This window comes from Lontra canadensis, unplaced genomic scaffold, assembly GCF_010015895.1.
Source record: "Lontra canadensis isolate GAN:19392208 unplaced genomic scaffold, GSC_riverotter_1.0 scaffold39, whole genome shotgun sequence".
Classification (NCBI taxonomy): domain Eukaryota; kingdom Metazoa; phylum Chordata; class Mammalia; order Carnivora; family Mustelidae; genus Lontra; species Lontra canadensis.
The window spans coordinates 7594210-7619487 of NW_022631033.1; the positions used below are offsets into that span (position 1 = coordinate 7594210).

The following is a 25278-nucleotide window of genomic DNA, read 5'->3' on the forward strand; positions in this document are numbered from 1 at the left end:
ACATTGGGCTCTCTGCTCAGCGGGGAGTCTGCTTCCCCCTCTCACTCTGCCTGCCTCTCTGCCTACTTGTGATCTCTCTCTCTGTCAAATAAATAAATATTTTTTTAAAAACTGTGCATTAAAAAAAAAAAACCTTACCTGTTAAATTATTTATTATTGCATAGTTATTTTTTCTTAGTCTGAGCCCTGGCACGTGGTAATCATTCAATGCATGTGCAACAAATAAATACTGTATAATGCTGGAAAGAATAATAACCTCATTTTCCAGTACATAAGTGGTTAGGACACCGAGAAATATCTATCAGTAAAAATGCATAAGTCCTTTCAACTCGGTTTTCTGAAACTATTGGTAAAACTAATGATGTTTACAAGAAGCAATACGTTTTAAGAGTCCCTTTAGGCCTTCCTGCTACTTTCAAATCTCAATAAATGTAATTGTTTTCTTATTTTTAAAAATATAAAATGTTTAGTAAAAGAATGATAGTCCATAACAAAATCTCCATAGAGAAAGCATAAACTCTGTTGCTTATGCTAATTTTATGGGAGAACAGAGCCTGTTAATAACAATCAATCCACAATTACTGTAATACTTTCTCAGTATCTTTTTTACCCAATATAAAATATTTGGTGGAAAGATTAATATTCTCAGCAAAGTAAAACAAAACAAAACAAAACAAGGTAATAAAAAACTCTTCTAGTTCTACAAATTCATGGGAGACCACAGCCAGAAAATAGCAATGTGTCAATGTTGACTAGCAGAGGTCACATTTAAGACTCTTACTAGATGTAATGGGAGTGAACTGCAGAAACTGCCTACAAGAAGCTTATAATTTACCTAAGATAATGTGAGGAACACAGGAAGAGTTTACTAAAACTCTCTGTCAGTGTATATCAGAGGCCAAATGATTGCATAAACAGTAAAGAGCCTAGAAGTCCATTTACTCATTTTACATGTGTTTTAGGCCCCTACCGCATGACAGGCACTGTGGTAGGGAAAGGAGTTGATGAGGGAAAGGACATAATCCACATCCTTAGAAGAGCTCCCATTCCTATGTGGGAGATGCCACTATGGTCTCAAAAGATTAAGGCAAATTTCTCGGGAGGCTAAAGTTGAGCCTTGAGGAACTGGTGTGTTTCAAGTAAGAGGAAAAGGCCATTCAGTCCTTTTTGGTAAATGGGACAGGACAAAGTCTGAGAAAACACATGAGTTCTTATTGGTAGAAAATAAGGTTATCTAAGCCGTTACTATCCTTAAAATTTCTTTTGATGGATTTATTCATGGACAGATACATATTTGGTGACATTATAGTCAACCTTGAGGTTTTAAATTTTATGACCTTTATAAGTAGGGTTTTTGGACTTGTGGGGTGAAGTAGAGTTATCAAGAATGCAATTCTTTTATTGTGGGTTATATACTTACATGCAACAATGCTTAACATTTTTTTTTCTTTAAGTGGCCTCCACACCCAGCATGGAGCCCAATGCAGGGCTTGAACTCAAGACCCTGAGATCAAGACCTGAGCTGAGATCAAGAGATCAAGAGACAGATGCTTAACTGCCTGAGCCACCCAGGCACCCCAGGAACACTTTCAGCAATGAGATATCTTTATACAGATTATATAGAGAAATAAATATGGACCTGAATCATTGCTTGTGAGTATGGATAGAATGGGAGATGTTTTAAAGAAAATTACCAGCATAAAGAAGCTTCCGGATGCAGTGGAACTGTTGTGACATACACGCCACATAGAGAGGAGTTCCTAAATGAGGAATGTCTTGGTCAACGTCTATGCCCCAGGATATCAGGATTTCTAGGCATTCATGATGACCTGCCAACATAAGGTAGAGATGAGTTTACTTTTCTTCAATATCCATCCCCCTGCACCTCACCCCACGCTGTTGCCAGCAGTGACCCACTGGAAGAAAAATGGAGCACTGCATGTTGCTAAAGGAATGTTGTCCCCTTGTCACTGACTCCGATAACTACGTTACCTTTACTGGCGGCCTCATGGGTGGGAGAAGGAAGACAGGACTCCAGCTGGGGTTTGGCACCATATTCCAAAAGAAGTTCCGCGCAGCTAGCGCTGCCTTGTGAGCATGCGTTGAATAACGGGGTCACTCCATCTATTGTGATGGCATTTACCTGAACCGAGCCAAAGTTTAAGACTGAGACTCACAGTCCTCCGTGATGAAATGCGAGGCATTTAAAACAGGTACACGATCCAACAGAAATCATTGGGAAAACGTGTGCAGTAAATACGACCAAGTATATTTAGCTCCTACACATCAATAAGCAAAGCTTTTAAAAGCCAAGAGAGAAACAGAAATATGATGTGGCCGGTAGTTTGCAAGAGTGGGCATGCAGCTAGTAAATGTCATGAAAAGAAATACATATCCAGAATCAAATACACAGAAACTAATTCAATGGTTAGGTGCCTTTCACTTAGGAAAACAGGTCCACGAATGTTGACAAGAGTTGTGATGAGGCAGGTCATCCTGCTGGTAGCAATGTGAATTAGAGAACTTGGAAATTCTCTGAGAATCCATCTAAAAAAAATCATCCAATAGATGGGCAACTATTACAGGCATCAAGAGGTCCACTCATTGTTGTTTAGAATCACAGAAGCGGGAAATAACTTAGAGAGTGTTTCTGTATTATTATGCAGAATGCTACCCATTTTTGCAAGGATTGGAAATCCTTCCTAGAGTACACTGAAGGGACTGAAGCAATATGATTTTTATTCTGCTATTTTGGAAAACTACTAAGAAGGAAAGAAAAGAAAAGTGAGAACTTTGTTCCTTTCTGTTAGTCAGTAGATGTGAAATCATTCATGGTTTCGACGGGTACCTACATTAGCTCCAGCTTCTAGTAGAGTTCGGGCACACGCCACATGGTCTCCGAGGCAGGCTTCGTGCAAGGGGGTGATGTGGTCTATGGTTACTGCATTTACATTATAACCCTAAATATGACATGAATCATATTGAAAGGTGAGCAAAAAGTTATATGAAATCATCTATACAAATATAATTAGAGAGGGATATACAAGACCAAAGACTCTCAGGAAATCAGGTTTAAGTTCAGCAGGGGAGGCCACTTCTGATTCCATAGAGTCAATCAGTTGTCAAAACTCCTCATTATTATAACACAACCCTTTCTAAACCCGAGTGCCTTATGTATTTTAAGAGATTGAGCATGTTTTTTTAAAAATTCTCCTTCCTTAACTTTCTTTGGTCTTTATGAATTGTTTTGATTGTTATTGTTGTTTTGTTTTGTAGAACTAAAGAGTATTCATAGGCTGGATCACTTGTTTTGATTGGAGCTGTAATATTAGTTATATCAGTCCAGACCAGGGGGTTAGAGTACTCTAAATTATAGTAAGCTGCTTTGTGAATTTTGTCCCTAGATAGGGGTGACAAAGGTCTATACTAGATTGAGATCTCTGATTATGAAGTCAGTTACACTTAGGTTTAAAGCCCTGTTCCATGATTCAGTAATTATTTTAATTTGGATGAGTACATTAACCTTTAGATGTTAGGGTCATTATGAGGATTAAATGACATGATGCATGGAAAGCAATTATTGTTACAGTGTCAAGCAGATAGAAATTGTTCCACTTTATTTGCTTATCCAATCAAAACCAAGTAAACACTTTAAACATCCTTATTCTAGTTAAACTAATAATGTCAGACTAAAATAATGAAATCTTCTTAGTACATGAGACTCTTTGCTTTCTTGCTATTTTTGGCAACTCATTATCTATTGACAATCATACCAAACACTATCTTAGGAAGATTTTTGCATCCAAATCCCCATAGCATTAAGAATTACCATGTCTGTAACACCAGAATGGATGGGAGGAATCTTAAAATGAAGGCAAGGAAATAACCCTGCCAGATCTTGGTCACTAGCAAGTGGCAACTTTTTAGATCTTTTCAGTTATCTTTTCAAAGATTTCGAATTGTCTAGCCAGCGGTCAGACTCGGGGAGCTAATTCCTAACTGCCCCACACTGGGCTGACCAGGTGGCAGAGTCTGCAAAGGTCCGGATTTCCTTTCACGTTGGGCTTTCGGGGCAGCCTCTGACTCTTCTGGCTGGCGTGTCAGTGGATACGAGATACATGTTGAAAAATATCCTAAGACGGCTCTCCTTTCAGAGAATGGAATGACCCTTTCAGTAGTGGGTAGGGAGCTAGGGGTTACCTTTAGAAATCACTGACTTTTTTTGCAGGTGTCTTTTTGTTGTTGTTTTTTTGTTTTTATTCTCATCAAGTGGTGAGCAAACAAAATGGCCGCATGGTTATCATGGAACTGGAGAGCCCTAAAGGAGCCTCTGGACCTACATGTTCCTTCTCTAGGTAAGGAAATGAGGGGCATCAAGATCATGACTCACTCTAAGTACAGCCTGGAGTCCAGGTGCCTTAAAGTCCCAGAGGAACACCACCGTTCCTTCCCTTTCAGCCGTCTGAGAACATGCCTTTCTCCCTGATACTGGGAAGGACTAGGACAATGACTTCCAGATCTGGGTGTACATTGGAATCACGTTGGGAAATTTAAAAAATGCACAGGCCAAGCCAGTGTCCTTTCCACGCTGGTAAAGCACCTCTGCTTTTCATTTTTTCCCTGATGAATCTGAGGAGGAGGGAGGTGGAAAAATGATTGTTCTGTCCCGTCTGTGGGCAACTCCCCACCACATGTTACCGTTAATGTAAAAAAGATTGCTGAGGCTTCTGCTCTGATGATCCCTTTTTGGATATTTTATGAGTAAAACTTCCTTTGCAATTAGCTGTCCACATTGTATAAAGTTAAGCGTGTTTGAAGTGCTTAATGAATAATACGGACATACAATTCCTTCTTGCTGAACTAGGTCTATCAGTGAACAGGTATATTCTATGAGAAATGGGAACTATTAACACATAAGAGTATACCAAAATATTTATAGAGAAATTTCAAAGATAAATGGAAATGAATGAACTGACTGATAATAGGGGTTAAAACAAAAAAGAGAGGGGACATTTACTAGTCAGCTTTCTTATTGTCGCGTTGATTATTCTTGAAAATTGATGTTCTAGGCTCACGGGAAAGGGACATATTTCAAGCCATAAGTACTATTTTACCTGTGATAACAATGTTCGCAGAGCGAGAAGGCGACCTTGACTTGCTGCTTCGTGTAGTGGTGACCGATCTGCCCAGGAACCTGGTGGAAAAGAAAGAAAACAAGATCTGTGAGTCATCTGTTCTAACCCTAGCAGATACAATCAGTTCCTGTGAAATACACACTCTTCAGAGTCTGTGTTCAACGAGGGGATCACGATACCTGTTCCACATTAGCAGGAAATCTGATTCTTGTCTCCAGGATCCAGATGGGCAGTTTCCAAACACAGTGGAATATAATGCATGTTCTGGAACTGATCTATCCCAGAACTCCTGGACCTTTTGAACTATTCTCCAAAGAAGTGAAGGATTATGCCACAAACATACATGTTTCACTTTTTCGGGACACTTTCAGCAGGGATAGCTGCTAGAACATGCATTCCCTACATTCCAGGCCTGCCCTGCTTGTCCCCTCTTCTCTCTGCACTCCCAGGCTGCCCTGCCCTTACAGCTTGCCCTAGGGTATAAAGGGGCTACAGCAGGTCGCCAAGGGGATTGAGGAGCCCTTCCCTGAGTCCTGAACTGTGGAATAAGCTAGCAGGGCCCTAGAAAGGGGTGTCACAGGTTGGAAGGAGCAGACTGCTGTCAGCTTTGGAAATGGTCTTGAAAAGTGCCAAGGGCTCCCTCAGGTCTCACTGATTCTCTATGTACCAGTGGCAATACTGATCCCTCAGCCCCATACCCTGATGAAAAAGGCACTGACCTGCCATGTCCCCCCGAGTTCCCCCTCTTTACATGCCTTTTGCAACCCTCCCATTAGAAAAATCAGTGCCTCTTATGTGGAAATCACCCCTTCCTTCTTTCCCCCAGGGCCACTTGGCATCCAACCACACCCATCTCTCCCACTGTAGTCTGTCTGGGAGGTCTTAGATGATACTGGGTTGGTGCACAGTAATTTTCTTGTAATATAAACAGGATCAGCACTCTTGATTCTATTTAACAGACATGGGAGATCATGCTGGAGGTTTTTACTGTGATTAAACACGCAGACTCTGCAAATCAGAAAAACATTAATTTCAAGGGGATCAATGACCGATAAACTGAAGAGCGAGCGGCTGACTAGGGAGAAAATATTCCCGACGTGATGGGATTATGTTTGCTAGTATCTGTCTTCTTATCTACTAATTCTTATCTACTAATTCTTCCTCCTATTTTGGATCCAAGAGCTGCAACAAATGTAATTTTTAAAAACCCTGCTAATCAGTGATAGTGCAATTCCAATAAAGCCACTTAGCTATTAGAAACAAATTTTATGAAAGGCATGTCTAAAGCTTCTAAAATAGGTCAGATAAATTAGTGGAAACATGGTAAGGAGTCCTACTTTAGAAACCACTCCACTGCTCCCATGCTTTCCTACCTTTGAGAAAGCCTACACATACACCGAGGCTTCTACATGGTGGTCTTACAGAACTTTTGCCAAAACCCCGTAAAGGAGATTCCACTGAATAAAATGTGGGTCACACACATATCACAGGATAAATAAAATGACCAAGTGAACCTGGTGGAGAGGAGAGAAGCCAACTGCCAATAATCCACCTATTTTTTTTATATCCAGTGATAATATGGGATGTTATGAAAGATACAAATCCTAAGGGCGGGACCAGACCTCCTTACTGTATTAGTAGCTGGGGCCAAATAGCGATGACTATGCACGACAGCTGGGCAAGCTGGCTGAGCACGCTCTCATTTACTTCTCACACGCGCTCAAGTGTGTACAATGGTTGGTTCTATTCTAAAGCTGGGGAATGAGAGCCAAAGGAAGGAAATCGTTTAAGGAGAGTCACACATGATCTAACTAGAGCTGGGCCTCCCAGTCACGACACTGCGCTGTTTTCCTTCCTATCCACTATGATTTCTTGCTTATTCAAAAGGATTAGCTTATTCAAAAGCCAGACATCCAATTCTTGGAGCTGTTAACTGAAAGAAGAGTTACTGTTACTAGCTCGGGGGCATCCTTTCTTTCCAGTAGGTGACGCTCCTATTATATAGTAAAAGGAGAATTGAAGTAATGCACACCAGTAAACGCTGGTTGATAGGATCAAATCTGGTGGCAAAGCAGTAATTCTTAAGAAAGTGGAACATGATATCTTACTGAAGAAAGTGCAAAAATCACCATCATAAGTAATATTATTTGGGGGAACAACTACGTTTCGAGTTTCAGCTTCTAAAATGAAATCTAATGCTTTAAAAATCATACACATCTGTTTTATTATCAAAGTAAACACCTTGGTTGCAGAGTGAAACTCTGGAGAACTTTGGACATAATATTGATTTTATTGTGAATATTTAAATAAGAAAACTATAATAGTCACTTTCCAACAAGATCGCATCAGTCCAGCTTATTCAGCAGAGCAGTAGTAAATTAATAAAGTTACACTATCCAATGTTTAAATGTATGCATTTAAATAGTCATTTGTAGTATTTGTAATGATCATGTTTTCCCTCCTGTATAATGGCTTAATAGATTTCATTACCTTGATTGATCACTAAAAGATAGATGCGGAATGACATGATGCCACTCAGGATTGCTGCTTCTTTCATTGTCACTAGCTAAAGGGCAACTGACCAGAAGGTGGGATTGGGAAAATCTTACAGAAATGGTCTTTTGGATTCGTTTTGGGCTTATTTCTACCTGGCATGTTCATGAATACCTTTCAGGGGCAAAAAAGCTAACAGTATTTGCAGCCGCTGGGAACTTGATATCCCTTTTTTCATATGAATGCATTTGCCCATCAAAATTATTATATTAGACTTCTAAACAATTTCAGTATTGCTTGCTTCACAAAAGAAAGGACCAAAAAAAAAAAAAAAAAAAAAGGAAAGGTTCATTTAGAAAACAGGCCACAGAAGTAATAAAATAAAGAAACAAAAGTATTTCAATGCAGTGTCCCATATGCCAAGTGCCAGCTTCCCCGCAGACTATCCCGCAGCTTCCTGTCCCACTGCCCCGCAGCTTTCTGACCCACTGACATTGTCTTCATCACTAAGACTTAGGTCTAAGAAAGATGGGAAGAAAAAAGGCTGACACTTATGTGTATTTGCTATTTCTATTAATATGACCTCCAATGGCAAGACAAAGGAGTTAAATGTCACCGTAATCTGCAGGAAAGGTTCATGTGGGGGTGTCAGTGACAAACCACTGCAAATCGACAACGTTGGACGAGGAATCCATTGGTCCATGAGTCAGGGGCAGAGGGTGTGAGAGTGCATCCCCCTGTTGTTTTCCTGGGATGAACTCAGCTCTGCACAAGCGCATGGGACCCCTGCTGTCTGTCATTATTCCTTCAAGAACTAGGATAGTGGGGTGGGGGGGGGAGCAGGAGACTGATGGGAGGAGTTAATGGGGCTGGAGCCCAGCAGCTCCCCAGGGGAAAGACAGAGGGGCCAGGCAGGCCAGGATCTGCATCCCAGTTTAAGACAGTGGCTTCCCCCATGAAGTCACCTAACTTTTCCCTGAAAAATGGGGCAAGCACCACCAACAACTGGACAGGATTGAGGTGGGGGGGACTGGAAATAAACAGGTGAAGTGCCTGATCCATAAACGCCCAATAGATAATCACCTAGTATCTTTGCTAAACAAACTGGTAAATGAGAGAGATTTTGATATGAATCTTATGGAACCATCATTTTTCTCCAAAACTAGAGAAACTCAAGCCATGAATAGCAGCCGCTCTTGACTAAAATAATTTTCACTGCTATCAGTTTAATTAAACTAAATAGAGCAGCTGAGTGACTAATAAATGCATTTAAGCCAACAATCAACATCTGCTGCCATGTTTTCTTTTCCCAAGTAAGCCACAGGAAATAAGCATGTGTCCATCTACTGAAGGAGTGACCATGCCTGGATTCAAAGCAAAAAGCTTTTTGTTTGTTTGAACTCTGCTTACTTAACTCCCAAGCAACCCCACTTCATTGGCTTCCTTGTAATGCCGTAGAACAGTCTCTGAAATTAATCCAGGAACAGGTGAGAATCAAAGGCTTACCAGAACGAATTCTAGCTCCTGTTCTGAACTAAGTCTCCACCCTGCCCTATTTCTTCCCTCCAAAATCTGACATTCGGCAATTGCAAATTTCCATTCATATGTGTTCAATATAAAATCTCTTACCTTTCAATATGGGTATGCTTTATATTACAAAGATTTATAAGTTTTCTTGAAACCAAGCAAAATTATACATGTCTTCATAGATAGCAGTTGCGTAACTTTTCAGTCTTGTCAGACATTAATGGGCCAGCTCAGACTTTTTTAAAGGTCCAGCTTAACTCCTGAGGATAAGTTACTCACTGTGACAACTGTTTTCTACAAACACCTGTAACTTTCCCCACGCTAATCGAATGGTTACTGTGAAGGTCTCGCTGAGGCTACACATGAGCTGACTTGACTATATTTAGACACAACACCCGTCCCCAGACATCTGGGATACAATTTACAGGGAGCGCGCCTACCCCGTTCTGTAAACAACGCATTGCTAGAGTAAAAACAGCCACTCTCTTAGCTAATACCCAGTTTGGTAAAGGTCTGTACCATACCTAAATCGCCGTCTCCCCATGGCACTTCAAGCCAGCCACTGCTGAGGTAAATTCGACTCATATCTCTTTGTTTTTATCAGCATTAAGAAAAAATCGCTTGTCATGTGCTTGTTCCATTCAGCCATCTTAAGGAGCTCTGAGCTCCTTGTAACATGACCTTTCACCTCCAAAACCAAACAGGGCTTGTGAAAATCTGATTTATTTTCCAAATTGCTTTTCCTTATTGATTCTTTCTCCTTGACAAATTGCTTATCCTAAGGTATTTTTTCTTTGCACTATGTGCCTTGCAATAAAATCAGAGTATTACAATTATAGCTCTGCCCATAGCTATGATGAAACCGATTTATTTTTTAGAAAGTCGTTTCCTGGCTCTCCTTCTTAGTCCCAAGCACAGAAGTAGGCTGTAGACTCACACCTGAGCAAACTTTCCAATGGTGCGGAGGGCTCTCTGAGTTTGGGTCACACCCACTTTCCTCAGTTGGTCCCAAAATAGGAAAGTCAGGACACTCATCTCAGACAGGAAACTGTAAGGAGAGGTGGGAGGCAATGGCATCTTCACATTTGAATCAGTGCCAAATGTTAATGCATTTTACAGCTCTCTTTGCTCTAAAGCATTAAACCAAAAATCTTGTTTCTAATGGCAATGGATATACCATGAATCCAATGAAACTCAAGTTCAGGACCCCTACATTGCACAGACACTTTCTAAGACTGTGATCTATGTTATTTTGCTTAAAGAAGATCCCCAAATGCAGATAAGCTTCAGGCTCAACATCTGGCCCATTCTTACGCACAGGTTTGCAAAATAATTAAAAATCACCAGGCATTTACTGACCTTGACTGTGTACTTTTCTGTTTAACCACATTAATAGAGCCACACAGACCCATGGGGACATGCTTGACAAGGAGGGAAGTAACACACTATTAAAACCAGTCCCTTCCAAGCTTGAGACTCTCCTTTCTTTCCATTCCTGTCGCCTTTCTAGAAGTTTCCTCAGAAAAATCTAGTCCAGATCTGAAACCACCAGTTGTGTCCCAGGAACTTCAGGTATAAATGGTGAGTTGTATGGATATGTGACTTACTCTAACTGATCTCTTGTTCGTGGTCTAGGATCCCTTCATTATGTCTTAAGAAAATAATGTCTGGCCCCAAACAGAAAAAAACAACAGACGAGTGAAAAAAGTATCAGGGTTGATCTAAAAAAGAAGAAGAAGAAGAAGAAGAAGAAGAAGAAGAAGAAGAAGAAGAAGACGACAAAATTTCCAACAAAGTGAAAACAATGGATTCCCCTACCATATCCACAAGTATCCAAAATCAAGAGAGAAAGAGATTTTAACACCCTCTCCAGGTAACAATGCTGCTCTTGGAAGAGACTACTCAGTCATCCCAATTAACTGTCACTGGTCCCTGGCACTGTGGACAGAGCACACTGGACGTCTTCAGATGGATCCGAGTTCAAATCCCAGCACAGATGCTGGTTGTGTGAACTTGATAGTGATTTAACCTCTTGAACATCAGTTTTCTCAGCCATGAAGGGAAGAATAAGTCTATGTACACCACAGGGTTGTAAGTGAACATGAAGTACTTAACACAGTACCAAACACATCAGAAACATGACAACACCACAATTGAAATTCCATTTTAGACAATTATTTCCCTGTATCTGCCCCTTAGCTTTTTATTACCTCTTCTAAATAGAAGTTAGAACAACTTAACTTACTTAACATTATGAGGCTTTAGCTCATCTTCTTCCTCTTGTCTATATCTCTGTAGGTGATATAAAGAGATAGGGAATGGTCAAAATTTAGGGACAATGATCTCATCCATATGGATAACTGTCCAATCTATAGTTCTTCCCTGGTCTCTCCCACAAATTTTACCGCCAATTTAAAAATTATTTTAAATATTTTGCTGGCCTCTCTATACATTTCTAAAACCAAACGCATCATCTTTCTCTCAAAACCAGTTATTTCTTTTTGGTTCTCTTTTGCTTTAAACAATACTATTGTTTAAAGAACTTACGGTATGGTCTTAAACCTAAGCACAAAAATTTTCCAGGAAACTTCATATGTGTTGACTGGTCTCTGTGCTTCTTTGCGAGGAGATAGTTATTATCACTTGGGTTCTTCTCAGTCTATGTATCTTCATCATCACAAGCAGGGTCCTAGCATCTATCTCTACTCACTCTTAGGGGGATCTCTTCTGGCCCCATGGATGGGAATATTATTCACAGGTCGAGTAGCCCAACTTTATATCTCCAGACCAGCTCTTGCCTCTAAGTTCCAGACTTGAATTTCCAGCTGGCTTTTCAATTTCTCCAGTTGGATATTTAAATAGGCAATTCAAGTTCACATGGAAAAGAAGCACATGCTGTGCTCCTCTTACCTCTCCTCCCTATTCACACCTGCTGCCTCCACCCATCCAGGCGCTCCAAGGTCAAAAACCTCCATGTAATCCTTCCTTTTCATTTCTCACAGCCCACAGGCAAACTCCAGTGAGTCTTTTGCCTCTCCCATTCAAATATAATCCAGCCACTGCCGCACCCCTTGCGCCAGCCACCCTTACCCTCCCCCGACTGGTTGCAAAAGTCCGGGCTGACTGGTCTGTTTCCACTTGAGCCCTTCCAATAGTCTGTTGTAACCACAGGCGCCAAAACGATCCTTCTTAAGTCAGAAAGAATCCAATGGCTTCCCCTCTTACCCGGAGGAAAATTCAAAGTCCTTGTCATGACCTCCAAGTGTCTCCAGGCCCCTCTCTGATCTCAGTTGTAGGTTGGACCCCTTCCATCAGCCACAGTGGCCTCTTTGCTTCTCCTCAACACACCAGATATACACTTCCCTTCACTCTGCCCGCCCTGCCTTGTTTCTGAGAGATGCACGTGGCTCTTTCTGACTTCTGTTCTGCCCTGGCATGTCACTCTCTTGGACATGCCCTTCCTTGACCACCTCACAGGAGAAAGTCCTTCTTGTCCTCTTCTTTGTTCTCTTTACTCTCCTTTGTGTTTGTTTTTCTTCTGAGCACTGATGGCTGCTAGAATGTAAGATCTTGGAAAGTAGAACGTGGTATATTTTGTTCATTACCGTGTCCCCAAGACCTAGCATATGGATCACATTCACGACCTGTTGAATCAATGTTCAGAATCTCAGGAGCTGCAGAGACGAGCTTGCGCATTCTGCTCCTCCAGTCGTGGGTCCTCACTTTCCAACAAGCTGCAGGCCTGCCCCATGAGTGAGTCCAAAGAGTATTTCCTTAAGGCGGTGATCTTGCCCCTCATGTCCATCCACTATGCAGTCATTTATTAAACACTTACGGTGATCTGCGAGGGCAATTTTCACCCTTCTAGATGCCAGAGATACACAGAGATGGATGAAGTATGGTCTGCCTCCTTTTGAGTTTGGACTGCACGGTCCCTGAAAGGTCTTCCGGGCTCGCAACTCTACCCCGCCCTTCTTTAACGCTGCCACTGAATTAAACTTCAAGAGCATCCAGAGTTGCTGCCAGCCCCTTCAGTGCCTTTAGGAAAACGAGAAAAGGCACCCGTTTCCATAGCAGCCAAGACCCATGCTGGGCACACAAGCTCAGCTTGCACAACTGCACAGGGCTGCCCTCCCACCCAACCCCCCAAAACACCTCTGGAATCTTGTTGTTCTCCCACCCGGAAACTTTAATGGCTCGCCACGGAGTACGGCCCAAGATGCCCATCCGAGAATAAAAGATTATTTACAATGTGATTAGACCTTCCATTCTGATGTTCTATTACTTGCCGCCACACAGCCTATGCTTAAATTAAACTGAACTGTTGTACCCATTCCATTTTTTTCTTTTTTCCATATTGTCTTCCCCCTGCTCAATTCTTTCTTTCTTTCTTCCTTTTTTTTTTTTAAAGATTTTATTTATTTATTTATTTATTTTAGAAAGAGTGCATGTGGGCAAGTGCAGGGGGACCGGGCAGAAGGACGGAGAAGTAGACTCCCCGCTGAGCATGAGCCCCCCTCCCCCCCCAAGCCAGGCTCGAGCTCATGAACCTGACATCATGACCTGAGCAGAAACCAAGAGTCCCTCACTCAACGGACTGCGTCATCCAGAAGCCCCACAATTCTCCTTCTTTTGTTACAGAGTCCTCTATTGGGCGGACCCGCTTCGCTGGTTTATCTGCTCTGCTCACAGGGCTTGAGAGGACCAGACAGCAGAAGCTGCTGGAAGATTGCTCCCCTTACGTGGAGAGTGAGACTCCGTCAGAGGAAGAAGGTACGTTGGTAGGGTGAGGAGAAGACAGATAAGAGAAAGAAGGACGAAGAGGCGGGAGGGAAGTGGAAGAGCGGAGGGGCAAAGGAACGGGAGGGAGGGGGAGTCCGAGAGCGACAGAAATGGTTTTGAGGGGCACCTGGGTGGCTCAGTGGGTGCCTTCAGCTGCCTTCAGCTCAGGCCATGATCTCAGGGTCCTGGGATCAACCCCACATCCGGCTCTCTACTCGGCGGGGAGCCTGCTTCCCCCTCTCTCTCTGCCTGACTCTCTGCCTACTTGTGATCTCTGTCTGTCAAATAAATAAATAAAATCTTAAAAAAAAAAAAGAAAAAGAAAAACAATGTTTTGAGGTTTTGAACGCCCACCATGAAGCCCAGCAGGAGCCTGAGTCCCAGCTTTGGCCACGCCCCAGAGAGGTGATGAGACCTAGTCCCTGTTTAGGCCACGCCCCAGAGAGGTGATAGGGCCTAGTCCCTGATTAGGCCACGCCCCAGAGAGGTGATAGGACCTAAATCCAGCGGTAGCAAGGAGGAAGAGGCGGGCTCTAGGCTCCTGCGCCCCCACTCAGGACAGAGCTCCTCCGGTCTGTCTGACTTGGGGGCCGCAGACTGGCTGAACTTGTTTCAAGGCTAACTGGGGTGGGCCAGCCTGTTCCGCCGCAGGAAGGGGCTGGGGGCGGGGGCGGCGGCGGCTCCCTACTGCGCGAGCTTTCAGCTCTCACCTCTGCGCAGAGCTGAAGAGGGGAGAGGGGACAGTATTAAAAGGATAAAGTTCCCAGTCAGCCTGCGGGATGGGAGCTTGAGGCCGGATGTAATTCGGAAGTCAGAGAAAGCGGTGCTCTTTCGACCACACTTCAGAGATGCCGTCTCAACAAACTAGGCAGTTTCCCCTGACCTCCTTGCAGAGCCCAGCCCGGAAGTGTTCTCCTCAGCCCCGCGGCCTTCCTGGGTTGTCAGGAGCGACGCTGCCAACTTAGTCTCTGCAGTCAGAGTCTCCATCACCGCCGCTCCGCGGCGGGCTCTTCCTGCTTCCTCAGCTGCAGTCGGGACGGTGTTCGGAAGGGCGCTGAGAGGGCGTGTGGAGCGGGAGCCGGGCTTCCCAGCGGGCTGCGGAGGAAGGCGGGTCAGGATGGGGTGTCTGACCGTCGGTATTTGCTGTTGCGACTCGGTAGGTTTCCGTTGCTGCCTCTGTTTTCTCATCTGTAAAGCGGAGGTGACCAGGATCTACATTTTCTAGTTGTCCTAAGGGCTAAATGGGCCTGTGTGAGAAGTGTTTGACCCAAAGTATGTCGTTGATAGAACCCTGTTACTCCATTGTACCGAGGTCCAGTGCTGTGGGCGGTGGCGTCCCCCTGAAATCCCCGTGTTGAGGTCCTGGCACCCGGTGTGACAGTATTAGCAGCTGCGGCCTTGGAGAGGTTTTTAAGCCGAGAGTGGAGCCCTCGCGAGCGGGATCGGTGTCCTCATTAAACTGGTTCCCCCAGCCCCTCCCCCACGTGAGGATACTGTGAGAGGGAGCCAGCAATGAGCGGGAAGAGGACCCGCATGGAGAACATGACCTTGCTGGCACCTTGATCTTGAGCTTCCAGCCTCCAGAGCTGGGAGAAATAAATTCATTTATAAGCGGCCCAGTCTGTGGTATTTTGCTAGAGCAGCACAAAGGGACTAAGATAGGATTGTTTTGTCTGCCACCAAATTCCTATGGTAAACCCCAACACCCCGTATAACTCTATTTGGAGGTATGGCTTTTAGGAGGTAATTAAGGTTAAGCAAGGCCATGAGGATGGGGCCCTAATCTGACAGAGTTGGTGGGCTTATAAACAGAGAGAGAGATCTGCATCAAGAAAAGGCCATGTGAGCACAGAGCGAGAAGGTGGCCATCTACAGGCCGGGAAGAGAGCTCTCACCAAAGCCTAGCGATGTGGCAACTTCGATCTTGGACTTGAAGCCTCCGAAACTGTGACAAAGTTAATTTCTATTGTTTAAGCGGCCCAGCCTCTGGTATTTTGCTATGGTGGCCCAAGAAGACGAAGACAGAGATTAAATGCTTTGCCTCAAGTTGAAATCAGTCACTGATAAAGCCGGGAAGCAATCTCAGTCCTTTCAAACGTTCAGGGAAATTTATCTTGTCCCATTCTCTCTTTAAGCCCAGAGCGCATAGTGGTCCATAATACTTAAAAATAAACTGATTAAATGAACTAAGAGTTGCCTTCTAAAAATGAAAAAAAAAATGTGGAACTGTTGTCTACATTTTCATATAATAATGTGTATATTTGAAATTGTAGCAACAATGACTGTATTTTCTTAGCCAGTTACAATAAAGGAACATTAAACAGGACGATAAATAAATACATCATAAAACACAGAAAGCCATGATATTTTCCAAGTACAACCATTCCATTTGGTTGTATATCCTTCCCAATTTTTTTCTAAATACACATTTTTTAATCAAGAAGTGGAAAGGTAAACAATGCAAAGACTTGAGATCATACCGTGGTGTTTCATACATGGTCATAAAAATGAATCCATAAATGCATTCTCTGTACACTAAACTGTGAAAAGAGAGCACCCCTTTGCCATGCCATACATTTACGTTTCAGAACCCATGTTCTGGAAAGCACCCCAGTTGAAAGTTAGTATTTGCAAAAAAAAACAAAAAACAAAACAAAACAAAACAAAAAAACCACAGGTCACTCTAGTTTACTTCAGGACACCAATAGATCTGCAATGGCTGCTCTACTAACCTTGACTGGTCAGAATACCCCAGCTAGCTTTTTGTTCAGAAGAACATTCTTCTACACTTGCTCTCATTTTCGTGAGCATCTGCTTTACGCAGTTCATGTCATCGGCAATATCTGCGGGCATAGTTTCTGTCTGCCACAACCAGGTGTCAGAGTCAAGTGCTCTAGCCGGAAGAAATGCCAGCGGCTGGATTTCTAGCTACTTTTTGCTCCCCTTCGGACTTTCACAAAGATTCCTGTGTGCCAACCTGAGAGGGGCCGGGACACTGAGCTCTATTCAGAAGCACTTGGAGCGGGTGGGGAAGGAGCTGGTGGGGGATGGGCCAGAAGTGCAGTAGGATTTTCTATTTTTAAAGGGAAGACTCAGCTGCAGCCGGAAGTATTTAACTATTTGCCCGGCACAGAAAGGGAAAAATGTGTAAAATTGCATTTCCTATTCGGAAGCTGAATAGCCTTGAACTCCTTATTTAAAATAGGAAAGCTGATTTGAATTATGTACAAATCAATCCCTTGTAAAATTGACCCTTGAAAATAGGTACAGACAGAAGGCTGCCCCCAGAGAGCTCAGCAGTGATGGGTGACTGGTGAGCCTTTCTGCTTCAGCCTTGGGAATAAATAGTGTGTGTGTGCATTAGGGTCAGCTGGTAGGTGGCTCATGTTCCTTTGGTAAGAATCTAAGTTTAGAATTGGCTTCCATGCAAAAATCATAGCCCTGTTATTTACATAGGCACAGCTCACTATTGTGATGTTTTTCCGGAGGTCATTTCTAGGCCAGAAGGCATCAGTGGTCAATTTAAGTACGATGGAGAGCATTCACCCTAAAAGGCAGGGCAACAAGAGGAAAAACCACATATGTGCCTCGTGTTTTCAGTTGGCACGTAAAGTTGAATGAGGCACACTGGCCATGACCTAGTGGAGAGCAGGAACTGGCCCACGGAGGTCTCCAGGGATTAACTGAGCCAGGGGTCTGGTTACACGGTATCAACATATCCAGGTCTGTCTTGATGAAAAATGGTTATGATTCCATTCTCTGTCTTTACCTTTTTATCACTATGGTTAGGCTCTACCTTCCATTGGTATTTACAGAAAAAAAAAAATTAATGGGCTCTTGCCTTCATATAACAAACCAGGTAAGAACAAAAACGTTTTGTGAATAAAGTTATTTCATGTGCGTTACCCCATTCAGAGTTGCTGCCGTATTCCATCGCCAGCATTTACCTCAAAATTATCACTAATGGACACCACTATCTTTTCCTTATCTTGAATTAAGCTTTAATCCTTCAAACTAAAGGACCGGGGGCAGGCGGCTTAATGATATGTAGGAGTTCTCTTCTGTAAAATGAAGAACTTTGATAAGATTACTGTCTTCTGGCTCTGACACTCTTTGATTCAGATTCTGTGACTCACATACAAAGGGCAAGGTGGCCCATGAGCTGTGGGCATAGTCCAAGACCACAAAGGAGGCCAGACTTTGCCAGGAAAACTGGACCAGCTCAGCTGAGGCAGCTTGGATGGGGGGCACATTCCCAGGACTTAGCAGAGGCCGAAGGGAATTATTTCTCTGACAGTCCCCCCCCACTGGGTTGGGTACTCAGAGTATATACATCTGAGATGTCACAGATCTACCACACTGTATCTCTTAAGTAGTGGCCACTCAAAAAAAAAAAAAAAAAAAAAGACTTAAGACGTCATTTGAAAGTGGAATTCCAAAGAATAATTAATACTTCAAGAGGGTTGTTTTTTTTTAATGTAGTCTGTGGGGGTAATAAATTTCCAGTGCAGTGGGGAGAAAAAAGCCATTGGATTTCATCATAACTACATACTTAGTTAAGTGAGATGTTTGCTGGCCTGCAGAATACATTTAAAAATTCACATAAATAATCAGGGGGACTCAGGAAATAATAATTACTTCTTTCAAAAATTTTAGGTGCATCCAAAGCAAAAATAATTTTTAAAAAATGACTCCAAGAAATTGAAGGAAACTGTTAGTTAATTTACCAGAAAAAATAAGGAACAGAATATTAAATCTATGAAGTAGCTCAACTGTATGATTTCATTTAAAAAAATGCACAGTGAAGTGAGAGTGTTTGTGACTGAATCACTTAAATGCTGGCTATCTAGGATTGTGTAAATATGGACCCACTGTGAAATATCTAGATATATAGAAGAATCTAGCATCTTCCCTCGTGTCAGTGCAGAAGTGGATTTGGGAAGTAGCAGGATATCACCAAGCCCTGTGAGGAGGCAGAAGTTTTAAAGCAAACCAGCAGTAGATAAAATACTCCAGGAAATAATTAAAATTATATTCCATAGAAGATAACAGACTCCGAAGTATTACGTCTCAGAAAAAATGTCTGAAATACCGTGTAGATTAGAGATGACATACCATTATTGCCCACAAGGGCTAAAATAAAATTTTACGCCTTTTAGGCAGGATATGGGAAATGAAACGGGGCCATTCTATTCCCATTTTAACCAACGCTAATGTGTTTGAAAACTAAGGGACCTGAGTTTGGGCTGGTTGCCAGTCCTCCGTGAGAGAGCACTGTGAAGACTGGAATAGTTTCAAAGGACGACGCTGGAAACCATCAATGAGCTAAAGGCACTTCTAAGGAGAGGATAAGATAAGAAATTTCAAAATGGAAAGTTGAAATCTAAGAGGGATTATGATAGAAATCTGTAATGATGCCACACACTGTAAGGAGTGAGTACACATTTTCAAGAAATTCTGAAAAAACTACAGAGTTGGATCAACTTCTGACAGTTTTAAGATTACAAGTGGGACACTAACACACACTTTTGTTTGTTTGTTTTGTTTTGTTGTTTACACAAGCAATCACAAAGTTCAGGAGCTCATTGCTTCCAAAAGGCAGCGTTGAACCCCCACCCGAATCTTCAGAAACAGATCAAGATGAAGGGACTCCAGCTGGAATCCCGGTTGGCAGTTTCCCCCACATATGACAGTGGAATACTCTAAACTCATACAATCTCCAGCACCCAGTTCAACAGTTACCAACTCACAACTTGTCTTGTTTCATCTTCAAGTCACCCGCAGCCCTCCCAACCCCATTCCTGGGATTATTTTGAAGCAGACCTCATTATATGATATGACCCATAAATATTTCACTATCTATCTCTAAAAAGATGAGGACTCTCTCCAGTCATAACTATAGTATCCTAATCACACAAAAAACAGTAATTCCATATGTCATCAAACACACGATCAATTTTTATTTTCCGAAGAGCAACCCAGTTCATAAACTGCCTTCTAGAATAATAACTACATGGACCATGTTTAAATTCTTTATCTTAGAGTAAAAGTCTGCGATCTCTCCATTTTCTAAAATTTTTTTTAAAAAATGTTATATTCCCATCTTAAAAAGAAAAAGGTTTCTTTAAAGTACAGATGACTCACTAAATGCAAGATAAAAACTTCGCCTTAAATCATCACAAGATATGTTAGATTCCCTTGTACCTGCTAGTGCCAAATTTCCACCCTTGCACAGTCGCATCTGGAACGGGCCATCGTTCAGTTCCGGGAGGCCGCCTTGCTGTGGGTGTCTCTACCAGGCCACACGCACATGGAGCTCATAACTGTCATCCCCGAGCCCCACTCTTGTTCCATTTTATTTTTTATTCTATTTTATGTAAACATGGGTACCTAAATCTGTTGGCCTAGGGATGGGGAATGAGGGCAGAGGAGGTCTGAGGGCAGGCCTGACCTTGGGGGAAAGCACAGTGATTGTTCTCTAACAGTGAACCTTTGTCCAAGGGTCATTCACTTCTCCTCTAAAGGTTGCTGGGAAACCTACAGTGACATCTTGTGGTCCCTGATTGCTCCTCTCTTAGTTGGTACTGAGTGGTTAGGAAAGGTCACAGGGGTCTGAAAAAATCACAGTTCGAGAACATATGGTCAGGATCCTCATAAAACCACACGTATCACAGTAGTGCCTAACCACAGTGAAGGATACTTTAGAAGCCGGTGTGGGCAGGGCTTTAAGAATAAATGTTAGGTAAGGACGCTCTTTCAATATCACCAACTTGTTTTGGGATGATTTTTTAAAAGTAGAAGCATAATGTAAAATCCAGTTAAATGGAGTTTGAAGTAACAAAATTACATGCTTGCCTAAAGCATATTTTTTATGGTAGATCTTGAAACAGAACGCTAAGGGGTTCTGTTAAAGAAAATGTACTTGTCCTCAATGTCTAGGACACTTCACTGTTGAAGAAAATGTACTTGTCCTTAATGTCTAGGACACAGTAAGTTCTTGTTAGCTGTCACGTAAGGGTGATTTCTACCATACTCACCTGTTTGTTAATATTGAGAGTTAAAGTCTTCTCGAAATGCTTAAAATATCTTTTTCAACATTGTAATATATAAGATATCTCTGAATTTGGGATTTTTTTTTACTACGCCAAAAGACATAAATGGTTTTTCAGAAAGACACAAATAATGCCCATATGTAGCACGAAAATAATAAAATACAATTTAAATTCAAAATCCCTAAGTGCTTAAACCATGAGAGACTAACATAAATGCTAACAACTAAAGTATGTTAATTTCTAGTTGTGTAATGATCAAGTAAGTGATGAAATTTCATTTATTCATGCATTCATTCACCCATTCACTCCATATTTCTTAGATGTCTACTGGGTGCTATGCCCTGGGTACACAGAGATGAAAAGACAGTTGCTGTGCACTTGAACCTTACACTCTAGACTGGCATTTCAGAATTGGCATAGACCTCCATCACTGTCTAAGAAACATCTGTACATCTGGGAATCAATCTTAGACTCATGATAGACTTGGAAATCCCCAGAGCTAGGTTGCCGTGATGCTCCTTAACTGTTAGAAGTGTCCACAAAATATCTGATTGACATATAATTCTCATTGACATTTCATAAACTGTAAGTGGCAAGTAGCAATTATCCATGAAGAAGATACGATTTTATCGTAGACAGTGTATTTCCATTGTTAAGATTTTTATGAAGCCCAAAACAATTTTGCGAAAAAATGGCCAAAAAATGTGGGGGTTTTTTGTTGTTGTTTTGTTTTGCTGTTGCTGTTATTCTTAACCTGGTATCTTGGAAAGCATTTGGCTAGCATGCGGATTGTGAGATGAATGAAGAGATATCACAATGCCATTATCAAAGGAAAAACAAGGAAAATCTAACCAAAGATATCAATTCTCATTTTGAAAACAGAACTCAACACTTCTCCAGGCTTCTGCTAAACATAGTTTTAGAAAAAAGTGTATACTGCCTTAAAAAAATTCCTAATGTTATGTTTTAGCCACAAAACATAGGATGAAAAGATTTAAAACTCTCAATGATGTAACTATTTTTTTTACCAACTCCATATGCATCAGCAGTGCACCTACCCTTGATTTAACAAATCTCAGGAGATCTGCTTTCTTTTTTTAAAACTTTTTCTTTATTTTTTTAGAGAGAGTGAGCCAGCATGCGAATGGGGTGGAGGAGGAGGGGCGGTGGGAGAGAGAATTTTAAGCAGAGTCTGCACTGAGCACGGTGCCAGACATGGGGCTTGATCTCATAATGCTGAGATCATGACCTGAGCCAAAACCAAGAATCAGACACTTAACCAACTGAGCTTCCCAGGTGCCCTTGTTAATCCATGTTCTAATAGAGCTATTCATTCTGACTTAGTATAGTAGTTAGGAGCCTCAACACTGCCCTCAAATGACCAAAGCCGGGTCCATATCCCACGCCAGGCAAATACTAAATTTGTTACCTGGAGAAAGTTACTTCATTTCTTTATGCCTCGATTTCCTTATCTGGAAAATGGGATAACAATCCTACCTCACAGGATTTCTGTATGAATTAATAGAGAAATCAGAACTATGCCTGGTACACAGCCCTTAATGTTAATTTTATGACATTATTCTTGCTAGTGTATAATGTAGATGTAAATATATCATTCATATTGCTTCATCAAATTTTGTCTTTCTATGTAGTAGTAAAGTTAAAAAAGCAAATTCAAAACTTACAACACTCAAGCATTTCAGTTACTGGTAAGCCCCACAAATATTCCTGGTTCTTTGGTTGCTCAGTGACTGTGGAGTATAGAAAACCATTCTTGGTGTACTAGATATAACTTTGCTACTTTGTCAGCAAAACAAAAACAACCAACCGAACAAAAATAGCTCACAAAAATTAAGCAACAACAACAAAAAAAACCAGACTAAAATAGCTGTGGACCCAAAACTCTGTCCTACATCATTGGTGAGTCCCCTGGTTGCCAGGAAAGAAATGCTGGTTGATATACAATTGACCATTCATTTTCATGTGAAAACAACAACAACAAAAATAGAAAATACTTAAAATATTAGATATGAGAAAATTTTTAAAAGAGGGAGGAAGCACAAATTTTGAAGTAACGGGGAAGCAGCAATATTCGGGAAGCACAGAAATCTCTTGAATATCTATAACAGTCCCTAGATTCCAGGAGGGTTTTGCCAATGGTGATGAAGCCAGATGATCTGGACAATCCCCAAGTATAGGTTTGTCGAGTTGAATTTTCCTTAAGTGTTTTCCTAGATAAATGTTGGCTTAACAGGCAAAAAGCTGATGACAATTCCTGAATGTGCAGTAATGCACTCTAGTAGCCTATGCTGAAAATCCTTCAGATGTTGATGTGGAAATAGGCATAAACCAATCCATTTCTTCAGCACCCATTTTCTTCCCAAATTTCCTTTGATTATATCCACATTCATTCATTTCTAATTCTTGGTCAAAGGTGTAGACCAAGCTGCTGTATATTCCTGTACTGTAATGCATACTAAATGTTCGCCCTACATCCACTCTGGCCACTGTCCAATTTGTTCTCTGTTGATTAAGTGACATGTGTCAGATTTGCTTCAAAATAATCCCAAGGTAACTGGCAGGTTTGACTGTGTGCTTCTACGAAAGCAAGCTTGTATCTCATAATAGAGTGTTATCTTTCTGTTCAATTGATGGGCCAGGATGTTATTTAAAAGGAACCTTATCATAAGAGAGTTCTCAGAAACCCGATTCTTCTTGCTAGATTTGCTTTGCTGATACTTCCTTTAAGATTCTTGCAGCTTTGTTCATGAGTGAGGTTGGCTTCCTGTAATTTGCCTGTCTTGTACTGACTTTTTCGATTTTGGGTAATGTACCAGTTAAACTTTGATCGCTCCGAGTGTTATAGAATGAGGAGTTTTTCATGCCAAATAGACCCTCTCCAATTGCTGGTTAAGGAATCTGTGCGGGGCTGCTGTCTTCGTAGGCACGTTAGCGTAGGCCGGCTGGCTGACAGTGGGCATCAGAGACGAAGGCGAAGTCAGGGAGAGCAGAGACTTGTCATAACTCCGTGGAAAACCGGGAACAGTGTTTGTCTGTCCCTACCTCCAGCCTCAGCGATGTGGGTGGCCCGAGGAGAAGCTGGCACCCTTGACCATAGAAGGCACACACACCTGGCCTGGAACTCTGAGATACGAAAGTGGGCAGTCTGGAGGGAGTGGAACAAGCCACAGATCCATGTGGCCAGATGACCAGGGTCATGTGCAAGCCAACAGCAGTGCCTACACCGGCCTTAACAGCGTAAAACTAGCTCCTTTTTCTGTCACCCAAATGTTACACAAAGTTCTCCTCCGGCCAGTCCCAACCTGGAACAGCACTAGAAAGGGAATTCTGGGCCGCAGAATTCTGGCATACCTGAGTTGACATGGTACAAAGCCACTACAGGGAATAGCTACGAACTCCATGAAATGAGTTGGGGACGAGTCCTTTGCTTTTTCTGCTGTCATGGCTCACCTGTTAGAAATATTTCTACCTTATAATACTTGGTAGAGGCCTGTGGTAAAACCTTCTGCTCTTGGATTTTTTTTTTTGGAGGAAGTTTTAAAACTTGTGATTTTATCTCTGTTAGTGATTTTAGGATTAGTTACGTTCTTCATTTCTTCAAAAACGGCTTTGACAAGTTGTGTGTGTTTTTTTTTTTTTTTAAGGAAATTGTCTTTCATCCAGATAGTCCCAGTTACTGGCATTAAGTTGTTAAATAAAACCAAAAATATCATTGACACCTGCTTTATGTTCTTTTTTTTTTTTAAGATTATTTATTTTTTTATTTATTTGACACACAGAGATCAGAAGTAGGCAGAGAGGCAGGCAGAGAGAGAGAGAAACAGGAAGGGAAGCAGGCTCCCTGCCGAGCAGAGAGCCTGATGCGGGGCTCAATCCTAGGACCCTGAGATCATGACTGGAGCTGAGGGCAGAGGCTTAACCCACTGAGCCACCCAGGCACCCCATATGCTCTCTTTTGAATTCCAACCATTGTTTATTTACACCCATTTTGACATAGGTGTACCAATCTCATTAGTCTCTCAACAGATCACCTTTCAGCTTTGTTTATAATAAGTCACTTTATTAATTTCTGCTTGCGGCTCTATTACTTTTTTAATTCAATGTGTGAAAGTTGACAGTTTTGTTCTTTTTATAATTTTGATCTCTAAACCCCTGAGTTCCTTAAAAACATCTTCTTAATTTCCAAACATAGGAGTTTTCTTCCAGTTACATTTTGTTAAATGATTTCTACATTAATTTTGTGGAGGGTTGTAGATATGTTCCATATC

General features: G+C 41.9%; 1 protein-coding gene across 5 annotated transcripts in view; it reads right to left on the minus strand.

The window, feature by feature from the left end:
- ASB5 (ankyrin repeat and SOCS box containing 5) overlaps nucleotides 1-25278 on the minus strand; it is a 49689-nt gene that overhangs the window by 4369 nt on the left and 20042 nt on the right. The window contains exons 1-6 of one of the 5 annotated variants that reach the window (XM_032869843.1): nucleotides 20142-20378; nucleotides 11401-11447; nucleotides 5115-5194; nucleotides 2853-2960; nucleotides 1993-2143; nucleotides 1695-1829 (exon numbers count right to left, since the gene is read on the minus strand). In XM_032869843.1, coding sequence (XP_032725734.1) covers nucleotides 1695-1829; nucleotides 1993-2143; nucleotides 2853-2960; nucleotides 5115-5194; nucleotides 11401-11407 — 481 coding nt within the window. In that variant the 5' untranslated portion in view covers nucleotides 11408-11447; nucleotides 20142-20378. Of the gene's footprint in view, nucleotides 1-1694; nucleotides 1830-1992; nucleotides 2144-2852; nucleotides 2961-5114; nucleotides 5195-9679; nucleotides 10037-11400; nucleotides 11448-16669; nucleotides 16806-20141; nucleotides 20379-25278 lie in introns of those variants that run through there. The other 4 variants (XM_032869842.1, XM_032869840.1, XM_032869841.1 and 1 more) reach the window with 4 other exon arrangements.